Source organism: Dipteris shenzhenensis, chromosome 9 (genome assembly GCF_047967505.1).
Source record: "Dipteris shenzhenensis isolate YYH24624 ecotype China chromosome 9, Dip_SZ_1.0, whole genome shotgun sequence".
NCBI lineage: Eukaryota > Viridiplantae > Streptophyta > Polypodiopsida > Gleicheniales > Dipteridaceae > Dipteris > Dipteris shenzhenensis.
In genome coordinates this window covers 41,166,918-41,187,926 of record NC_141604.1, presented here as the reverse complement: position 1 = coordinate 41,187,926, position 21,009 = coordinate 41,166,918, and the positions used below count along the sequence as shown (strand labels likewise).

Genomic DNA, 21,009 nt, shown 5'->3' with positions numbered 1-21,009 from the left:
CATAACTGACCGTGTAACGAAAGAAGGGGATGCCCTTCTCTCGGTGCCCTTCATCTATCCATTCCCATTCCCCAGGGTCCCACTGCAAAAACTTAATTGGGACACCTCCATGGAGCCACAGCCTCCATGAGCCAAGGGCGAGGAGAAGCGGGTCAAGATCCAAGTACCACTGTGAAAGAGAGCCATGCTCCATGAAGCCCACTATCCTGACTGGCTGAAACGGTACCTCCAACAAGATATCGTCTGTGGATCTGGACAGCCTGCCCCCCGAAGAAACATCAAATACTAAGGCATCCTCATGTGGGTCAAGAAAAGCAATCACTTGTAAAGGAACTCCCAATCTAGAAAATGCCCCCATCCAGGTGGAGCAAGTAATAGGCATGTCATCTGTGTCCACCCAATCCAAGGGCAAGGCTGCATCAATCTGTTGGACTCTCCCTGCACTCCCTCTGAGATTAAGAACCATCTAGGCCTGTTGGTCTGCAGGAAGCTTCCTGAAGGCTTTCCATGCTCCCACTGTAGATGCAGGGCCCCTCTCCCATCTTGGCCACTGCATGTAAGGAGAAGCTCCAAGTGGTCTGCCAAGCTCATCCAAAATCCTATCATTCCACATGATAGGCTGCCTTTCAATCTCTTCACGGGTGGATGGGGGAATCCTACGAAGAGTACTCCTGAAGCTGGCCCATGCTTTCAGGATAGCAACCATAAGAGGGGAAGAGGGAGACCTGAGGTGGGCTGTGGTGAAAACCCATCTAGTACTATGTGTCCAATCCTCTCCTGAAGTGGGCGTGCGAGACTGTATGCATCTGATAAAAAAATCCTTCCAAGGCTCTTGTCCTGGCATAAGTCCTCTCACAACGAACTTGCAGAGTAAAGTTCTGCACCGTAGATCTGGGTCGATGATATTCAAAGCCCCTTCTCTTGTAGGAAGAATCAAGGTCTCCCAAGCCACCCTGGCTGTAACATCAGTTGTGCCATCTAGACCACTCCATAAAAAGTTTCGTACAGGCCTCTTAAGCTGAGTGATACAATCCCTAGAGTGGCACCAACAAGAGCATACAAACCATGCTGTGGCTAGAAGAACCTGGTTAACCACCACCACCCTGGAGGCCAAGTCAAGTTTGGCTGAGCTCCAGAAAAGGAGCTTTCTTCTGATGCTTTCCAACATCGGAGCAAACTGTTGTGAGGGAGAGATGCCCACCCCAACCTAGCAGCCCAAATATCTGACGGAGAAGCCCCTCTGTAGACGAGTGAAGCCAATATCATTACCCCAATCTGGGGTGTCATCCTTGCAAATCCAAAAACCACTGGATTTATGCCAATTAATGTGTGCACCTGCAGCCGTGCAAAACAAATCCAAGGCTGTCCGGAAGGAAGTGAGTGTCCTGGGGGAGGCATCCAAACAAATAGCCGTGTCATCTGCCAACTCACTATCCAAGAGCTCTTCTTCCCGGCGGATAGGAAGCCTCAGCCCATAAATATCAGCTTGAGATCTAATGTAGATACTCATAGCTTCCGCCACAAACAGAAAAAGAAACGGGGCAAGAGGACATCCCTGGCGAACGGATCTGGAAATCTGAAACCTGTCCCCTCTTACCCCCCCAACGAGCAACTGGCTATGGGCTGATCTGTAGAGAGAGGATACTCCTCTAATCCATGCATCTGAAAAACCAAAGCGAGAGAGAGTACCCTCTAAAAAATCCTAGTCTACTCTGTCATAAGCTTTCTCAAAGTCCAAGAGTAGAATGGCCAATCTCTGGCGGCTCTGCATGGCCCATTCCGAGGCCTCCCAAAATGAGAAAATATTATCAAAAATACTTCTGCCATGCACAAACCCTGTCTACGTGTCATGAATCAAATTTGGAAGAAAAACCTGTAGCCGCAGACTGATGGCTTTCGCCAGAATCTTGTAAAAAGTGCCCAAAAGAGTGATGGGTCTCCATTGAGACACAAGATTCCTACTACCCCCCTTTGGCATGAGATGAATGAGACCATCTGTAAGTGAGTCCGGCATCTCACCACAGTCCCACACGCCCTGCAGGGCTGATGTAATGTGATCACCAATCTGCTCCCAAAAAGTAATAAAAAAGGAGGAGGTAAGTCCATCTGAACCTGGGCACTTGCCCTTGTGCACCTTTGGATGAGATATATGTTTCTCTGGATGCCCCTTTCACCAATGCAAGTAATGCAATCTTGAATTCTGCATTGGTGAAAGGTGCATCCAGAGAAACATATATCTCATCCTTCACCAATACAGGGATACACTGCCAAATAACCTCTCTGGCATCATTAATGGCCTGTGTGCCTGGATCTGCAGTAAGAAGGGATGCAAAAAAATCTGAAGCTACACGCATGACAGCATCAGGATCTGACTGTAACACCCCGTCTGAGTCAACAAGCTGCGAAACACTATCTCTACTATGTCTGGGCCCATGAGTAGAGAAAAAGTGTTTGTTGACCCTGCCACCCATCTAAATCCAAAAGGATTCTCGTGCATGAAAGGCATACTCTACTCTCTGATCCAACAATGTCTGCAAATGAGCTCCTGAATCCAAGCATCTGTGGGCATCTTTTGCTCTTCCCTGTGAAGGGACGCTAACTGCTGGCGTATACCAATCTCACATCTGAGAATCTTACGTCTCCTAGAATCAGCGACTGTATGATAATAGTCACTAATTCCGGATAAGGCTGCAGCTACCTGAGATGGATGGATAGCTCCACCCAGTATGTGAGAAACCCAAAACTGTAAAATATCCTCCGTGAGGCTCTCCTCTGCATAAAAAGCATCCGGAATCCTGACACTGGCAGAGCGTCCTCTCCGATGAGGCTCAAGAATCTGCAACACCACTGGAAAATGATCTGAGGTGGAAACCCCAATAGAAATGCATACAGATCCTCCTCTGTCAAGTGCCCAATCGTCTACATAAAATCTGTTAATCCATGCATGAATGGGCATGTGTATTCTCCTGTTCGACCAAGAGTACAGGAGTGACTGTGGCATAATATGAAAGGCATCATCCAACCAAGTGTCTCTGCCACTAAACTGAAAGAGAAAGGCATCCCAGGCTGCCCTCTCCAAAGAATGAATTCCACCCTGTCTGCCTCCCTTTTTGTCTAAGGCAACTCAACCATGTTGAAGTCGCCACCAATGATCCAAGAATCTGCAATGGGGGCCCAAGAGAGTAACTCCTTCCAAAAGGAGATCCGCTCCCCTCTGTTGTTGGGAGCATAAAGATTGAGAAGACCAATCTTATGCCCTCCAATCAAAATAATGATCCATTGAGCTCTAGAAGGGGAGATAATACCATGACCAGCAACCAAGGGGAGAATAGAAAGAGAGACCGAAATGCAAGTACCTCCCCTTGTGCCCATAGCAGGCGACCAGAAGGTATGTCCTGAAAGTAGTTTGCCAATCACTGGCATCCAGCTTGTGTTTTTGGATAAAAAGGATATCAATAGCACCTCCAGTGACGCCTGGATGAAGCTGGTTCCGGATCAGCTGCCTACGGTGACGGTGTGGAACTCCGCCTAGGCCCTGTATGTTCCAACTGGCTATCCTCATCGACAGGAGGATGTTGGATGGAAAGGCTTACCCGACCTAGTAGAGGAGACCAGCTTCCCCTGGGCCGAAACACTCTTGCTGAGGGCAGGAAACTCAACACGTGAAAGGATTCCCACACCTGCTGAAAAGGAGGCCCTGTCAGAAGGAATCCCAATGACAGGGACCCCTAAGGTGGAGGAAAGAAAGAAAGAAAGAAAGTTTATTAAAGTCTTCGGGAGACTGTGGAGGTCTATGAGACTTAAGATAACTGATACAATGAGCATAACGGTGGCGGTCTCAAAACGGGCCAGCCAACCGTTTCTACAAAAAAAGAGGTTATGAAGGACGGTGTGTCTAGTCCTGATACAAAAAATATGTGTCTACCTCCAGATGATACAAAAAAGAAGGGGGGGGCACCAAAAATGGGGCAAAGGGGGGAGATACAATATATATGTGCGAGTGGTGATCGTCACAGACCAATCATAGAGGGGCCATTAGATGGGAGGCCGGAAAAAACCCTGCGATAGATGATTGGCCTCTGACGTCACGCGGCCTAGTCGAGCTCGGTCGTCGGGGGCGGCGGGTGGCCCTGTGGATGAGGGCAACGGCACACTGGTGGGGCGGGCAGAGAGCAGAGACGAGATGTCATGGACCCGGATGTGTGAGTCTGTCCGCTGGCGCAGCTGTCGTGGCTCTGGCTCTCGCTCACGTTCGCGTCGTCGGCTAGACTGAGGAGAGGTATCCAGTGACTGAAGAAATCAGTGATGGGCCGCTGGGTGTCCTCACGTTGTGTGTGTTGTGCGTGTCGCCGTGCTCGGAGAGAGGTATCTCGGTGGCGAGTCATCTCATGTAAGAAAGCGGCTAGGCATCGCTAAGGGCACAGACTCCTCATCATCCATGAAAGTCGCCGAATCTGCCAGTGCCAAAAAAGAATTCCTAATAAGCAAGTCTGGCCGAGGAGTGCGAAGAAGACCTGCACTCGTGGAAGATGGAGGAGAAGGACCTGCCAGACCTCTATCAGCAGAACTGGAGCTAGGGGTTGAGGAGGCTTGTGGATGGGGTGAAGAAAAATCAGGAGCCCTCATCTGCGCCTGCACTTTCTCGGTTGTCCTGACTGTGGCAGGAACAGTCTGTGGTAAAGAAGTACCTGTAGTCCCCTCCTGGTCAGAAACCAAGGGGTCAGAAACCAAAGTGACTGGGGCTGGTGGATCTAAAGGCCCCTCCTGATGTGGAACTGTAGTGTCTGGGGCTGCAGCAACATCCACCTCTGGAGTCTGGAAGGCGTCTGTCTGAATAGGATCAAAAGTCTCCTCCTGAGGTAAGGGAGCCGCTTTGATAGCTCTCCATCGTGGTACTGGGTGTGCTGCGGGCATTGGGCGCCCTACTGCCCCTGGTGATCCTGGGGTGCGCGAAGCAGGGCACCCTGTTGCTCTTGGTGGTCCTGGAGTGCGTGGTACAAGGTGCTGGGGAGGTGCAGTCGTGGTAGTACGTGAGGGAGCCGCACCTAAAGACCTCTTGGGTCTTTTTCTCTTCCTTGGGCAATCTCTAGCAAAGTGCCCAAGGGTCCTGCAAATCCTGCACTGGTCCTGTCTACCTGAAATCTTGACTCTCTATTGAAAGAGAGAGCCGTCTCGACGCTGAAGCATAATGTGGTCATCTGAGATGTTAGGGTCAGAGACAATGACCCTAACACGAGGCACCCCGTCTGCACTGACTGCCTCTGCCAAGGAAGAAGGCATGCCAGGAAGGGAGGGGATCTCCGTGACCACTCCGAATGTGGCTCCAATAGTGGCAAGCAGTCGATGGTAGACCTGAGGAAGACCAGGAAACCTAATGAACAGTGATGTGACCTGCCTGTCCTCCTCGACCGGATCGAAGCCCAACCCAAGGTGTAGGGCAAAAGAAAGATTCTCCTTGAACCCAAAGCCAGGGGATTAGCTTTGAGAACAAGGGCTGTGGACTCCTGGGAGTCGAAAACCACTTGGAAGAATCCACGTCCCAAAAGTCGAATATCCCTGAGGTGAGGGGCGAGGTCTCCTGGTAATGCCACCAGCATCCAGTCTCTAGCCTGTGATCTGGAAGGGTGTGACCCAAAGATGCGGGCGAAAAGTGATGTGGAGCCCTCTAATTCCACATCTTTCTTGAGTTGCTGCAGCTCGTCTTCTGAAAAAATGACGGTTCTTGCGGCCGGTGGAGGTGGACAGAGATTGGCTGAATGGGGATCCATTCCGCCAATCGATGCTTGGGAGAGGGAGGGCGGAGGAGAAGGGGGCAGCGGGGAGGGGGAGAGCAGCGGGGGGGGAGAGGGAAGGCGAGGGAGGGGGGCGGGGGAGGAGAAGGGGGCGGGGGGGCTGGCGGGGGAGAGGGAGGGCGGAGGAGAAGGGGGCAGCGGGGAGGGGGGCAGCGGGGGAGGGGAGAGGAGAAAGGGGCAGTGGGGAGGGGGGCAGCGGGGGGGGGGGGGCTGGCGAGGGAGAGGGATGACGGGGGAGGGGACGGGGGAGGAGAAGGGGGGCGGGGGGGCTGACGGGTGGGGGAGAGGTTGGGCGGCGAGAGAGAGGTAGGGGGTAGTGGGGGGGGGGGAGAGGGAGGGCAAGGAGGAGGAAGGGGAGAGGGAGGGTGAGGGAGGAGGGAGAGGGGGCTGGCGAGAGGGGAGGGAGAGGAGGAGCAGTGAGGGGGGGAGAGGGGGGGGCAGCGAGGGAGAGGGAGAGGGAGAGGGGGCTGGCTGAGAGAGGGAGAAGGGGGGGGCAGTAGCTCACGGGGAGGAGCAGCAGCTCAACTTTTACCTGTTTTCAGACTACTAGACTGTTTTGACCATCCGTTTCTGGATGATCCCCGCTACTCATTCCCAACTCAGTCCTTAGTGTCTCAAACACTGCAGTCCAAAAATGACTGGTAAATTTGACATCGTGTTTGACACTATGGATTTGGGTAATCCATGCAAACAAAATATATGTTTAATAAACAAATCCGCCACTTGCGGGGCACTAACAGACTCTCTAGTTGAAATGAAGTGAGCCATCTTTGTAAGACGATCAACTACCACAACGATAGAATCATATCCACCTTGTGCCATAGGCAGACCTACAATAAAGTCCATGGAAATACTCTCCCACCTACCTAGTGGTATTTCCAAAGGCTGTTAAAGTCCAAGTGGCTTTACCCGCTCTACCTTACTTACCTGACATGAAAAACAACGTGTCACATATTCATGAATATGTTTTTTCATTTTCGGCCAAAAGAAATATCGCTTCACGAGATCATATGTTTACTCGACTCTTGGATGTCCCGCACATGGGCTATCATGGCATTGTTGAATGACTCTTTGCCTGAGATCATTCTGATTAGGTACTACTACCTTGCCATTTCTTTTCAGCATGCCATCTCTTATGGTATATCTTGCATAAGTTTGGCCTTTTCTGGATGCTAGGTTACCCATTTCCCTGGGTTTAAATACATGAGCCTTAGGCTAAAGGCTCTGAACGAACTCGTCCACCTTTTGAGTTTCTCTAATCTCGGTCATTAGAGCACTCTCTAATACCGTGAAACTCATATTATGCATAATGCGTGACAACGCATCAACTTTATTATCCTTCCCTCTTTGGTACCGAATCGTCAAGTTAAACTCTTGCATGAGTTCTGCCCACCTAGCTTGGCGGCCTCTCAAGTCAGGTTGTTTACAAAAATGTTTCAGAGTATCATGATCAACAGCAACATAAAACTCTCACCCATACAAATAATGTCTCCATGTTTTCAAAGCATGGACAACAGCATACAACTCTAATTCATGAGTTGGCTAATTTCATTGAGACGGAGAAAGCTTCTTGCTTTCAAAGGCTACTGGCCTTCCCTCTTGGAGGAGAACTGCTCCTACCGCAATGCCACTTGCATCGGTTTCAAGGAAAAACGGTTTCTGGGGATCAACTATTTTTAACACCAGTCCTGAGACCACAGCTTGTTTTATGGTGTTAAAACTTTCTTGTTGATTCTGTCCCCATATAAAAGGTACTTTATCTGAGGTCAGATCAGTCAATGGCGATACTCGGAATATCCTCGATAAAATTGGACAAATCCCAAGAATGATCGCAAAGCAGTCAAACTTTGAGGGATAGGCCAAGTCAGTATTGCAGCCACTTTCTTCGGATCCATTTCTATCCCCTCAGGAGTAATAATGAATCCTAAATATTCAAGTCTTACTATACACAGTACAGTTTTCTTTTTATTTACATAAAGACTGGCTTTCCTCAAAGTATTGAACACTATTCTTAAGTGTTCGTGATGCTCAGCAATACTTTTGCTGAACGCAAGAATATCGTCAATAAAATGTACTACAAACTTGCCAATATACGGACGTAGTAAATCGTTCATAAGCATGACGAATGTAGCTGGAGCATTGGTAAGTCCAAACGGCATTACCAAAAACTCATAATGTCCAAACCTGCTTCTAAAAGGGGTTTTATGCACATCCTCGGCTCTAATACAGTTCAGATGTCAGCCACATTTAAGATCTATCTTACTGAAAATTATGGCCCCATGTAACGCATCTAACAAATCATCGATCCAAGCCATCGGATACCTGTGCTTAATAGTGATATTATTCAATGCTCTGTAATCTATACCGAGGCAAAAAGTTATCATCTTTCTTTTTTTTTTAAATCACTGGCGAAGCAAAAGGCGAGAAACTGGATTGAATTTATCCCAGCTTAAGGTATTCTTCCAGTTGTCTTCGCACCTCCGTTTCTTCGGTAAAACTTAACCTATAGGGAGGTCTATTTACAGGTTTTGCCCCTAGATTAGTTCAATCTTATGCTGAACATTGCGCTCTGGAGGTAACCCATAAGGTAACTCATTCCTAAGACAATCAAAGAACTCCTCTACTATTTGATCAGCCAGCTTGACCATCTCTCCATTTTGGGTAACATCAGTGCTAGCCGAAGGACCATCAATCGGCTCTACTGATGCTATACAAAGAAACAAAAACTCTTCTTGAGCTTTTCGAACTTCCATTACAGAAACCAACAGTCCTTGAGGTATATCTTTTCACCTCGTAAGACATACAGCACATCATTCATCTTGAATTGATAAATGTGCTTTTTCCAATCTATGGCTGGATTCTTCCTAGAATGCCAAGCCTTATCCAGGGCTATGTCTGCGTGAGCAAGCTTTGTCATTTCAAAATCAAGCTTCTCAGTATAGTCATGAATTCGAAGTTCCAACTCGGTAACCCTTTGGTCCCATACTTCAGTTGAACTTCCATTAGGCATTCTAATTGTATATGCATAGTCAGATGGGCTCCTGGGAATCCATATACCAATTACGGAGAGTGTTCCCAGACTTTATCATCGAGGACGCTGATGCCTGAAGAGGGAAGGAATGTTACGCTCAAGTTGAGGCAACATGACCTCGGAAGGGTCAGTTGACATTTTCCCTTAAAGGATCAATGTTTGTATTATATTTGTTCGGGCTTTACGGAAATGATAAAAAAGGAATTAAGGTCAAGGTCCTTGGTGAGGGTGACATGGCACAAGACTAGGTGGATCTAAGGCTAAGGGGTCTAAATGCATTAAATGTGCCAAGGGGCAAATGATTTCAATGTTTTCCCAAGAGAGGGGTAAATGATGCATTGAGAAGAGGCCCTCAAATGTAGACATGTGGCATACTAGATCCATCTAGGGAATTTTGGGGCTTGGTGGAATTTGCAAGCTTGAGCCTTCACGTTGTTGATTTTTTTATGAGGTCTTGCTACCACCGAGGTTGGCTGGGAGGAAATTGTGTGCGCCTGCCCCGTGATAGATTGAGAGCGTAAGATGGATCTCCACTGGTTCACTGCAATCCCTCCATGAATAGTAAGCCATATGAATAATGTGATTTTCCTATTCCTGAGGGATTTCAAAAGTCTCCTCCAAAAGTTTTTCTGCATCTCTACAGAAATCTGAAAAGCATCCCAATGAGGAGCTCTAGAGGGCTTCCAACCTCTACAATTGAGCTGGAATCTCCTGGCATTTCTGACCGTGTAACGAAAGAAGGGGATGCTCTTCTCTCGGCGTCCTTCATCTATCCACTCCCATTTCCCGTGATCCCACTGCAAGGATCTAATAGGGGAGCGTGCATACAACCAAAGCCTCCAAGATCCAAGAGCCAGGAGAACGCGGTCTGGATCAAGATACCACTGTGAGTCTCTACCCATCTCCATGTATCCTGCAATCCTGATAGGTTGAAAAGGAGCCTCCAAGAGAATGTCCTCTGAAGATCTGTGGACTCTGCCTCCTGCATTGAGAAGAGGCCCTCAAATGTAGACATGTGGCATACTAGATCCATCTAGGGAATTTTGGGGCTTGGTGGAATTTGCAAGCTTGAGCCTTCACGTTGTTGATTTTTTTATGAGGTCTTGCTACCACCGAGGTTGGCTGGGAGAAAATTGTGTGCGCCTGCCCCGTGATAGATTGAGAGCGTAAGATGGATCTCCACTGGTTCACTGCAATCCCTCCATGAATAGTAAGCCATATGAATAATGTGATTTTCCTATTCCTGAGGGATTTCAAAAGTCTCCTCCAAAAGTTTTTCTGCATCTCTGCAGAAATCTGAAAAGCATCCCAATGAGGAGCTCTAGAGGGCTTCCAACCTCTACAATTGAGCTGGAATCTCCTGGCATTTCTGACCGTGTAACGAAAGAAGGGGATGCTCTTCTCTCGGCGTCCTTCATCTATCCACTCCCATTTCCCGTGATCCCACTGCAAGGATCTAATAGGGGAGCGTGCATACAACCAAAGCCTCCAAGATCCAAGAGCCAGGAGAACGGGGTCTGGATCAAGATACCACTGTGAGTCTCTACCCATCTCCATGTATCCTGCAATCCTGATAGGCTGAAAAGGAGCCTCCAAGAGAATGTCCTTTGAAGATCTGTGGAGTCAGCCTCCTGCATGAACCTGAAAGAGAAGGGTATCCTCATGTGCATCCCGCAAGGCTATAACCTGCAGAGGGATATCTGTCCTCATAAAAGTCCCCAACCAGGTGGATAGGAAAATTTTCTGTATGGCTACATCTATCTGCTGCATCCTGGGCTGCACTTCCTCTGAGGTGACTAACTGAACGAGCTCTCTGATCCTTTGAAAGCATTCTGAAAGCTTTCCAAGCACCCACTGTGGATGCAGGGCCCAACTCCCATCTAGACCACTGCATGTAGTGTGACATGCCCAGGGATCTGCCATGCTCATCTAGTATGCAATCATTCCACATGACGGGCTTCCTATCAATTTCTTCACGAAAGGAGGGTGGAACTCTCCAAAGAGTACTTCTGAAGTTGTCCCAAGCTTTCAGAATGGTAGCCATGAGAGGGGAGGTAGGAGATCTGAGATGGGCTGACGTAAAGATCCATCTAGGACTGTCCATCCAATCTCCCCCTAAGAAGGTGTGCATGTCTATATACTGCGTAAGAAAAAATCCTTCCATGGGTCCTGACCAGGCATCAAACCTCTGACCACCATCTTGCAGAGCAAAGCTCTACACTGCAAGTTTGGATCAATAATATTGAGACCCCCTTCCTTAGTGGGTAGAATAAGAGTCTCCCAAGCCACCCTGGCTATCACATCTGAAGTGCCGTCTAATCCACTCCACAAAAAATTCCTGATAGGTCTCTTGAGTTGAGTGATACTGCTTGTAGATCGGCACCAACAAGAGCAAACAAACCACCAGACTGTAGCCAACAGTACCTGCTTTACAACCACCACTTTGGATGCAAGGTCAAGTCTGGCCGAACTCCAAAATAGGAGTTTCCTCTTGATGCTCTCCAACACGGGAGCAAATTGTTGTGCTAGAGAAATGTCCACCCAACTTGGCATCCAAGATATTTGACGGAGACACCCCTCTGAATCCAAGTAAACCCAATATCAGCACCCCAATCTGGAGTGTCCTCATCACTAATCCAGAAACCATTGGATTTGTTCCAGTTAATGTGAGCCCCTGCTGCAATGCAAAACAAATCCAAGGCTGTCCTGAAAGAGGTAAGTGTCTGTGGAGTGGCATCCAAAAAAATAGCTGTGTCATCTGCTAGCTCACTGTCCAGCAACTCCTCTTCCTGTCTCAACGAAAGTCTCAGCCCAAAAATATCAGCTTGAGCGCTAATATAGAGGCTCATAGCTTCAGCCACAAATAAGAATAGAAAGGGGGTAGAGGGCATCCCTGGCGGCCTGATCTGGAAATCTGAAACTTACAATCAGCAAAATAACCCACTGTGCTCTGGAGGGGACTATGACTCCATGTCCAATGACCAAGGAAAGCATCAAAGAAGAAATAGAAATGCAAAATGCTTCCCTTGGTGCCCAAGGCAGGTGACCAGAAAGTATGGCAAAAAAGAAGCTTACCTGACTTGGCACAATCTCTACCATCCAGCTTATGCTCTTGGAGCATAAGGATATCAATGGGGCCACCTGAAACACCTAGATGGAGTTGGTTACGAATCAGTTGCCTACGGCGTCGATGAAGTATACCACCGAGGTCCTGAACGTTCTAACTAACGATCCTCATCGACGGGAGGAGGAGGCCGGGTGAAATGCCCTATTCGACTTGGTGGTGGAGAAAATCCTCTCCTGTGAAAGAGTCCTCTTGTCAAGCGGAGGGAAATCAACTGGTGAAAGAAACCCCGCTCCAGTAGAGGGGGAAGCCCTGTCCAACGGAATCCCAATAACCGGCTTCCCCAAGGTAGAGGGTACAAACTCCTCTGTCTCAAACTCTGCCGCGAGTACTGCAAAAGAGTTACTGTACGAGGGAACTGGCATAGGAGTGCGAAGAATCCCTGCACTAAAGGAAGTAGGTGAAATAACCCCTTACCTCTATCAAGAGGTGAAGTGTGACTAACGAAGGGAGGGGGCTGCTCATGGAGACTGAGAGGCTGATCAGGAACATCAGTGATAGGCCCTGAAGAAATGGGTTGCCCCTCCTGATAAGAAAGTGGAGGGACTAGGGCAACCACATCTACGCCTGAAACAGGAATATCTCCTGCCTGTAACTAAGAATGGTCCAAGGTGCCTCGTAGAGGTAGCAAATTGGCTTCCTGTCCCTCCTACTCAGTAACTTCTTCGGGATATGCTATGTGGAGTGTTTCAAAATTGCTGACCAAGGACTTGAGACAGTCCTGGAGACCTTGTAGTACCCACTTATATAGAATAATTATGCCGAGGGATGGTAAGTGGTGGAGCGGTATGCAACTAGGTGCCCTTGCATTTGGACCGCTGAGGCCCGGCCGTAGGTCTGCATCCAATTGATATCGGCTTGGAGGCCGTCGGGAGTGCAGACCCATGGGCTAAGTTCATCGGGCTTTTAGTTGCATCACGTCATCGTCTTGTGGGTAATTGGTGGACTCTGTGATAACCTTGCACCATGCTTGGAAGTTGAACAAGATGGGGTGGGCAGCAAGGGTATGAAGGTCACAGAGAGAAGCTGGCGGGTTGAAGATCGAGAGAGAAGTATGACATGGCTAGGATGGGGCAGCAATGGTCGGGATTGCGGCGGAGGATTGTTTGGAGTGCATTGGGAGGAAAGGGAACGGTGAGGTCTATGTGAAAGATGAGGTTTTGTGCACGAAGGGCGTCGAAGTGCTTTTGTAGGGTTAAGGGGGAAGGTGCATGGGGTAGGGGTGTACGTGGCGAGTTGGGCTGAGGCCTCCTGGTACATCTGGAACTCCTATCGCTCCCTGTCTTTCAACATGGATTCCTTTGGGTGGCCAAAGGTATGCAGCTGCTCGTTTTCTGCCTGCATTGTGACGGTGAGTGCACGCTCATGTGCCAAGAGATCCTAGAGGGTCTGGATCTTCATGTCGCAGATCCCACCTAAGTCTGGCTTACTGCTCCTTGGCTTGCAACTTGCGTTCTTCTGCGGTGCGGAGGCTAGATTTTGTCTTGTCGAACTGGTCCATGAGGATTTGGACCAGGGATTCACTGACAAAAAGTTCATCTTTGAGCTTTGTGACGTAGAGTTCCAGCTCTTCGGCCTTGTTGCAATACTCTTCCGCTCTTATGAGGGTAGCTTGCCCTGTAGCTTGGGCGGCATGTTTTTGCCCCCTTTGTAGAATCGTTTGTGCCACATGTGGGAGTTGGGCCATCACATCAAGTTGGTGGAGCTCCATCTGATCGGCATGGGAGAGCTGCTCAGCTGACATGTTGCTATAGCCACCCGCGGTCTGATATTGGGATGCACTACAAAACTAAAGGGCTTCGGTGAGCCCTGCCCACGGGGACGAGGAGAAGCCAGTGACGAAGGAGGCGGTCTCCTGAGGGTTGGCGGTAGTTGAGGCCAAGACTTGGGATGCAGAGGAGGTGGCCTCAGTATCTTGGGCTCCGAGGTGGAGGCCAATGTGGACAACGTCGTCCCCAGGGAGGTCGTCCATGTGGATGGGGTCTTGGGCTACGGCCTTGCCCTTGGAGCGTGGATCCGGAGTGCTCCATTCAGTGCTGCTTGTGTAGGAATACTTGCACCTGTCGGTCTTCATACTGGGTGAGTAGTTGATTGTGGAGGGGTGGCTGAGCGAGGCGACTGCTGCAGGGGTGGCACTCAGCTCTGTCCTTGAGATTGCTTTGGTACAGCCACTGTCTCCTCCTCATTGGCTGGCACAGGTCGGTCCTATGGTGGCTTTGTCAGCCAGCCAATATCTGATTGGCGGTTGCTACAGCAGCATATGGAAGAGTACTGGCATGTAGAGCATAGGGTTGCCGAGGACTTCGCCGTTCATCTTGAGGTCCTCCTGCATCTGGTTGCAAATTCCGTCCAGTTGGTGACCTGGGGGGCTACTAATATTGCCAAGATGTTGGGCACCATGGATTGGTGGTGATCCGCATGCTTGACCTAGGTCAACCATTGAAGAGCATGTGCTGATTTCTCCAACTCTGGCTTGATGATCTTAGAGAAGTGGAAGCGCCCCTTGCTCTTCTTTCCGGTCATATCTGTAGATCTGGTTGAGGGCCTCGGGCATCTTTTTCTTCTAGGCATACTTATCGGCAATGATTGGGAGGCTGAAGGCAGCTCGCATCATATCCACATTGAGGTGGTAGAAGTGGGGGGTGCCTGTCGCATCGGGCACAATGCTGACGTTGGTGTTGTTGGAGTTGCGGGCTTGGAGGAATTCTCCCAACAGCTTTCATGTCCAGGTGATAGGGGAGGCGGTCCGCCACAGATCCAAGACATGTCAGTGCTAGAGAGGTTTGAACCTTCAGCTCCTTGAGTGCTTGATACGCAGCCGCATTGTGGTAGTGGAGGGTGTAGTCGTGTCTCTCGTAGGCCTATCGGAAGTGGATGGCGCACCCATTGAGTTGCTGCAGCCACGCCTCTGCAAGCGGTGGCGAGTGCATCTGAGCCCGCACAATCTTGTACTCCCCTTGCGTGGGGGCGGGAGTGTGCTTTTGGGATGTCTAGGAGGGAGTAGTGACAGTCATTGTAGGCGGATCCTGAGTGGCCTGTTGTGTCGATATCTCTTTCTCCGCTTGTAGGTCCTCTGCTAGAATGTTGGAGGGCATTCGGATGGTCCCTGAGGGTGTACTTTGGGATTCAGAGGGGCCAATGACCTATCGAATTGGGGGGTGGAGGCCGAGCTCTGTCTCGAATTTGGGAAAATTCATTTTTGGGATCCATGGGAAAGAAGGAGGGCAGTTGCATGAGAAGAGAATCGGTGGAAGAGGAGAAGCCTGAGGACATTAACTGGGGGCTAGATTGCAAGCTGGAAGAGGGCAGAGGGCTGGGGGAAGTCTGGCAGAAATTTGGCAAAGTTTAATTGTTTTTGCTAAGGTGACGACCCGGGGGATAGGGGTTCCTTTTATAATTTTTGGTATCCCTACGATCGGGGGGGATGGCGTAAGGCGACGGGCCGTGGGGATAGGAGTTATGGCGACGGTCGGCGGGATGGGAACTATGGCAATGGTCAATGGGTTACCAAGAAGGCGATGGTCGGCGGGATAGAAGATAGGGCAATGGGCCATGGGGATGGCAGAAAGGCGACGGCCAACGGGATGGTAGAAAGGCGAGGGCCATGGGGATAGCAGCAATGGTTGGCGGGATGGCAGAAAGGCAACGGCCATAGGGATAGCAGTTGTCAAAATTTGAGCAATATAGGGGAGGGAGGGGGGGGGGGAAGAGAGGGAAAAGCGGGGAAGAAGGTTAAAAGGACAAAAGGAAAAAAGGAAAAAAGGAAAAAAGGAAAAAAGGAAAAAAAGGGAAAAGGAGAAGGATGATGTTGTGGATATCGTGCGAAGGGAAACACGAGATGAGCGGACTAGGTGTTGCATGGACTTGTGAGGTCAGCATGCAAGAATGCAATTCATGAAGATAATGCGCAAGAGATGTACCAGCCTTATTCACCTATTGCTGACTGTGAATGTGAGTGGGTGCATTGGCATACCAGGGACTTGTGAGCTGCTAGTGCATAATGGTGATATGCCTACCGTACAAACTCACCTAGACCTGCACTCGATGCTTATGTAGACGATTGTTGAGCGGCCGCATAGCGTGTCATTAGCCAAGTAGAGCACGTGTTGAGTTTGTGCCTCATCCTGGTTGTCAAGGGTGTATTGGCGCAGTGGCGTTCACACGGATAAAACTCTTTTGAGGTAGTGTACGCGGGTTCTTGTGTAGCTGTAACCGGTGTGGAAACAAGTTCTTGTGGTACCGCGACCCTTGCTGTAGTAGGCGGTTTATGTCCGGGTAGCACCGTGGGTGCTCTCGTGAGTAAGACGTCCTTTGCTAGCGTGCACACAGGCCTGAAGGAAGGTTCTAACCACAGTACCTTCTTAAAGAGAGTAGCCACAATAAACAACCCACAAAAGAGGGGGGGTCGTGGTCCGTGGAACACAGAGGTTGGTTTGCAAAGATTCCTAGTTGCTCTTACACCATTGAGGCTTGGATACTACTCCCTATAAATGAAAGTTCACTCCTCTAGAAGGTTGAACTATGCTGACTCAGGAGGTACTAGGTAGAAACAACGTGGTGATCCATGCTACTTGCATCGACTTTTGTAGTGCTTTGGTTCAAGACACTTATTCGTTAAGGAGCAAAATCCAAATGGTGGCAAATGCATAACTAACCTAAGGAATTTTGTGACCAAAAGTGTATCCTGGTGCATTCACATAGCCTTAACAGTATTGTATTTGAGTTTACAGAAATAAAATCCTAAGACAATGACTTGGAAATCGTACCATAAGAACTTTGAAGCTAGCTTTGTTAGAAATGTGCAATCATGAGTGCATGAGTGGGAGAAAGGAGAGGGCAACTAGAAGCTCGCCTATGAAAGACATCTGGAAAATATTCAAGGGCACAATCCCATAAGCAAAATGGGATGCCTAATTCCAAGGTATATGAAGCCTTGGTAATAGGAATACCCCAGATCCATTTTGATGGCTGGAGATCCATCGAGTGGCTAGGTGGCCGAGGTTGGGGCACCCTCAGTACACAACTCCACCAATTCCACAAGTCGAATTCACAACATGGTATCAGAGCAGCTGCCATGGTGAAATATGCTGGGACACGCAGAGAGGAGCAGAACACTTGGCATAAAGAACATGTGGACTAGCAACTAATCCAGGAAAAAAGAAGGTCCTCCAAAAGGCCTCAAGTTCCTAAGGTGTAAAACAAATCACACATAATCAAAATGTGTGATAGAAGTCCTCCAAGAACCATATGTCCACGCAGTGAAGCCACACAAGGAGTTCCAGATTAATTCGAACATCGAACAACATCAGATTTGCACAGTGAAAAGCTGAAGGACAACAAAGCCGCAGCAATGTGAAAGCCAATGATGAATTGAACCCACGGATCACAAATGGAGCACGTAAGGATGAAGTCAATGGCGAGTTAGAACCACCATTCATGATTGAGGGGGCCTGTTAACCATGAGTGCATGAGTGGGAGAAAGGAGAGGGCAACTAGAACCTCACCTATGATCTATACATGGCAAATGTTCAAGGGCAAAATCCCATAAGAAAAATGGGATGCCTATTTCTAAGGTATATGAAGCCTTGGTGATAGGGACCTCCGATATGCCAGATGCATTTTGAAGAATTGAGGTCCATGGACTGGCTAGGTGGCTGACCTCCATACACAGCTCCACCAATTCCACATGTCGAGTTCACAACTGCATTTTGATAGACTATTTCTCATCACAACTATTTGATGCATTATTAAGTTTCTGTACATTGTAACTATCCTTTAGGTTCTTTTTCTGAGAAAGAAAAGCAAATGTAGTGCATTGCCTTAAAAGATCCATTAAAGTGTATTTGATGACTAGAAATAGAAGATGTGCCATACATAATTTAAATTACAATCTAATATAGACATTTTCACAAAAAAAATCCCCCATCCACTTGCCTTTATTTTGATCCAATGTTCTAAGATTTACAGTGATTGTTATTTTTGTTCACATAGAAAATTGAGAGCCTTGTAGGAGTGAGCAAATAACTTAGCATGTTACCAGCTTCCATATTTTGAACAATTGCATTCAATAGAAGCGGCCCAGCAAAGCCCAACGTGTCATTCAGAATCTGCTGCAACAAAAAGTTTAGAATTAGGTTATTGGTTGGAAAAAGTAAATGAAGACTTGAAAGACCTCGTGGACTTTGGCAAAGGGTTTTCAAAAAGGAAAAATAAATTGCCGACGAGTCCATTATCACTCTAGCATTTCCCTTCCTCCCGTCACCATCTATTTCATTGAAGGAAAAATATTTGTTTTTAAATCTGATTCGTTATCAATATCTTCCTCTCTTTTTCCTCTTGATAATGGTTCTTCCATTTTAATCATTTGGTTGTGTGTATAAATAGATATAGAACTCTTAATAACCCATTACTTGACAAGACACTATTGTGTTATGTGAAAAAATAGATATAGATCTCTCAATAAAATCATCACTTCACAAGAAACTATTGTGTTAGAGCATAGAAAAGTAGATTTAGCAATGAAATCCATAGCGGTAAGCCAGGCTCTTCTTCCAATCATGTGGCATGTGGGTTACCTACTGCTGCTCTAATTCTCACATAAGGGACAAGTCTTCTTTCTATCAGTGGAAATTCACCACCACTAATCTAGCCTGAGGCCTTGAAAGATAGCTTCCCTAACAACCAGACATATGTTCATTAAGCAATATATGAAGAGAAACCTAGACACCTTGATAATGGCATTATATGACAATGTTCCAAGGCTTGGTGAGCAAGGTCTTGAGAGTAATTCTTTGTTATCTGTGATTTCGAGTGTGTGCTGCCTATCAATGCCTTGGTCAAGTGCCAAACCTCATGCAAGCAAGATAATCTCCTACTGCTTCTTTCCCATGCAAAGGAGATTGGTGGACCACCCTAGTGCTTTCATTATGCTTTGCAGATGTATGAATGATGCTCCAATGCCAAGAATATGCAAAGGGTGTAGATCACAATGACTTAAATGGATTAGGGGGGAATTGGGCTCTCAAAAGTTCCCCGAGTTAGTGTTTCCTAATCTACCAATGAGAGTGCTCCAATTTGTGGTTCCATGCCATGTTGCCATGTTGAGGTGGCATGTGCAGTTGTGTTAAGCACACGCAAAAGTCATACTACGTTATTCCTTGCATTGATTGATCTTTTCCTTTCATAACTTTTGTGGGTCCCAAGTCTATAGGGGTGGTTTATTTGTATCAGGATCTGTTGGGAGAATATTATACATGCCTGCAATTTGGCACCTCCTCTTCTCCATCACAATGAGGACCCAAAAAATGGTAAAGCTTGCCTGCAATTTGACACCTCTTCTCCATTACAATCAGGGGCCCAAAGAGAAGAGACTTTTCGATCTGTTGCTAACATATATGATAGATTGGCTTGAACCTAGACAGCATCATACTAGACCCAACCAAATCAATATGGCTGTAAGAGAGGATCCAGATATTTAAAATGTAACATGGCCATGAAAGAACAGCTAGGTACTAGATAGAAATTGTACTCTCTTCTACAAGTACACAAACATGGACAATAAGCAAAACATACATGGTTAGTTTCACTGTGCATCTTGCTTAATACAAATTTGAAATAAGAAAAAGAGTATGGGATGCAGGATTCTAGCAAAGCAAGAGACCTGATAAAGGTTTCATTTGTATTTTAGCACGTTGCCCTGGAAGACGACCTATAGGACTGTGTCTTCTCATCTCTCTGCCCATTTCAGATAGAAACAGAATCAGACTTTCTATAAGGAGAACCACTTGACTCTGAATAAACCTCATCCACAATCTCAAAGGCATCTGGAAGCATTGATATAATGATGTCAATTCGCCCATTAATACTATCCCAATGTCGTATTGTAGCCAGACTTAGAAGGATCTTCTTGTCTTTCCCCATTAGGTTTTTTCCTTAGTAAATTCATTTATTTGCATCACCACTTGCAAAAGTATATACAAGTATGGAGAGTGCCATACTGACTGGCAACATGACACCATGAAGCATTTTTTCAAATGACAACTTCAATTCTGTACACAAGATATAGTCTTCCTTAAGAAACATGCACTTTCTATACTTGCAGTATGTGTATAAATGTAAAGAGCGTCATATTCATACCTTCAAAACCCCAATACCCAGGTAAGGCCAGAAATAAGCATTATATATAGCACGAAAGACAGATTGACTCTGTATAGACAGTCTTTGCTCCTCAGCCCAAGTTTTCCATAGCCTTTTGCAACAGATTTTGGGATCCAAGTCTGTAGGCAATATCATTAAGTCTCCATATGCTAGTTGACGTTGGGTTCCAAGGTCCATTAAGGGGGTAACCCAAGTGAAGAAGAGAATTTCCCAAACTGATTTTCCCTGGAAGAGACTCACAAATATTAGAAACAACTTTTGTTTTTGTAAACCATATACTGTGGACGTCCTAGCTCAACAGATTGAACCAAAGACAGTTGCAAACTTACCAGTTTTTTTTCAAAAAAGAGACTTCTATTAAGTATTAAAGAAAACCGTTAGAGCAAGCTCCATACGGGAATACGGGATACACCATGCAATGCATGAAAAGCTCAAGAGCCAAAAAGAAAGGATTGGGGCTGATAGTGCCATCTCAATCCGGTAGCAACCTCCGAGAAAAAGGGAGAACCCCTCCAAACTCAAAGAAATACAGTCCTCCTAGAAGAGGCTGCCCGTGAAGCGCCCTGCATGCTTGCCCATATGGCTACCAAAGTGTGAACCGTATCACTCCAAATACCCGTGAACACCTGTGATGGGTGTATCTAGGTGCCATCCAAGGCCTCTGTGCATCTAGCTCTCCAAATGTGCCAAGAGGAAATGCTAGCCAAAATCTCCCAAGAGGTGTCCACTGAAACATGTGAAGCTCTGAAAGGAATATGTGGTACCTCTTGAAGAGAGCAGGGCTCTATCACCTGTCGGCCGATCGAGAGTGCCCAAGAAGAAGGCTCACCCTCATAAAACACATGGGGCCCAGTAAGGGATAACCATGCGACCGAGCCCCAAGTCAAATGCTGAGTATCCGAGTA

General features: G+C 47.5%; 1 protein-coding gene across 3 annotated transcripts in view; it reads right to left on the bottom strand.

The window, feature by feature from the left end:
* Positions 1-21,009, bottom strand: part of ABCC13 (multidrug resistance-associated protein 11) — a 340,660-nt gene that overhangs the window by 252,529 nt on the left and 67,122 nt on the right. For 2 of the 3 annotated variants that reach the window (XM_087378874.1, XM_087378875.1), the window contains exons 8-9: positions 20,084-20,329; positions 17,985-18,054 (exon numbers count right to left, since the gene is read on the bottom strand). In XM_087378874.1, coding sequence (XP_087235000.1) covers positions 17,985-18,054; positions 20,084-20,329 — 316 coding nt within the window. Of the gene's footprint in view, positions 1-17,984; positions 18,058-20,083; positions 20,330-21,009 lie in introns of all 3 variants that reach the window. The other variant, XM_087378873.1, reaches the window with a different exon arrangement.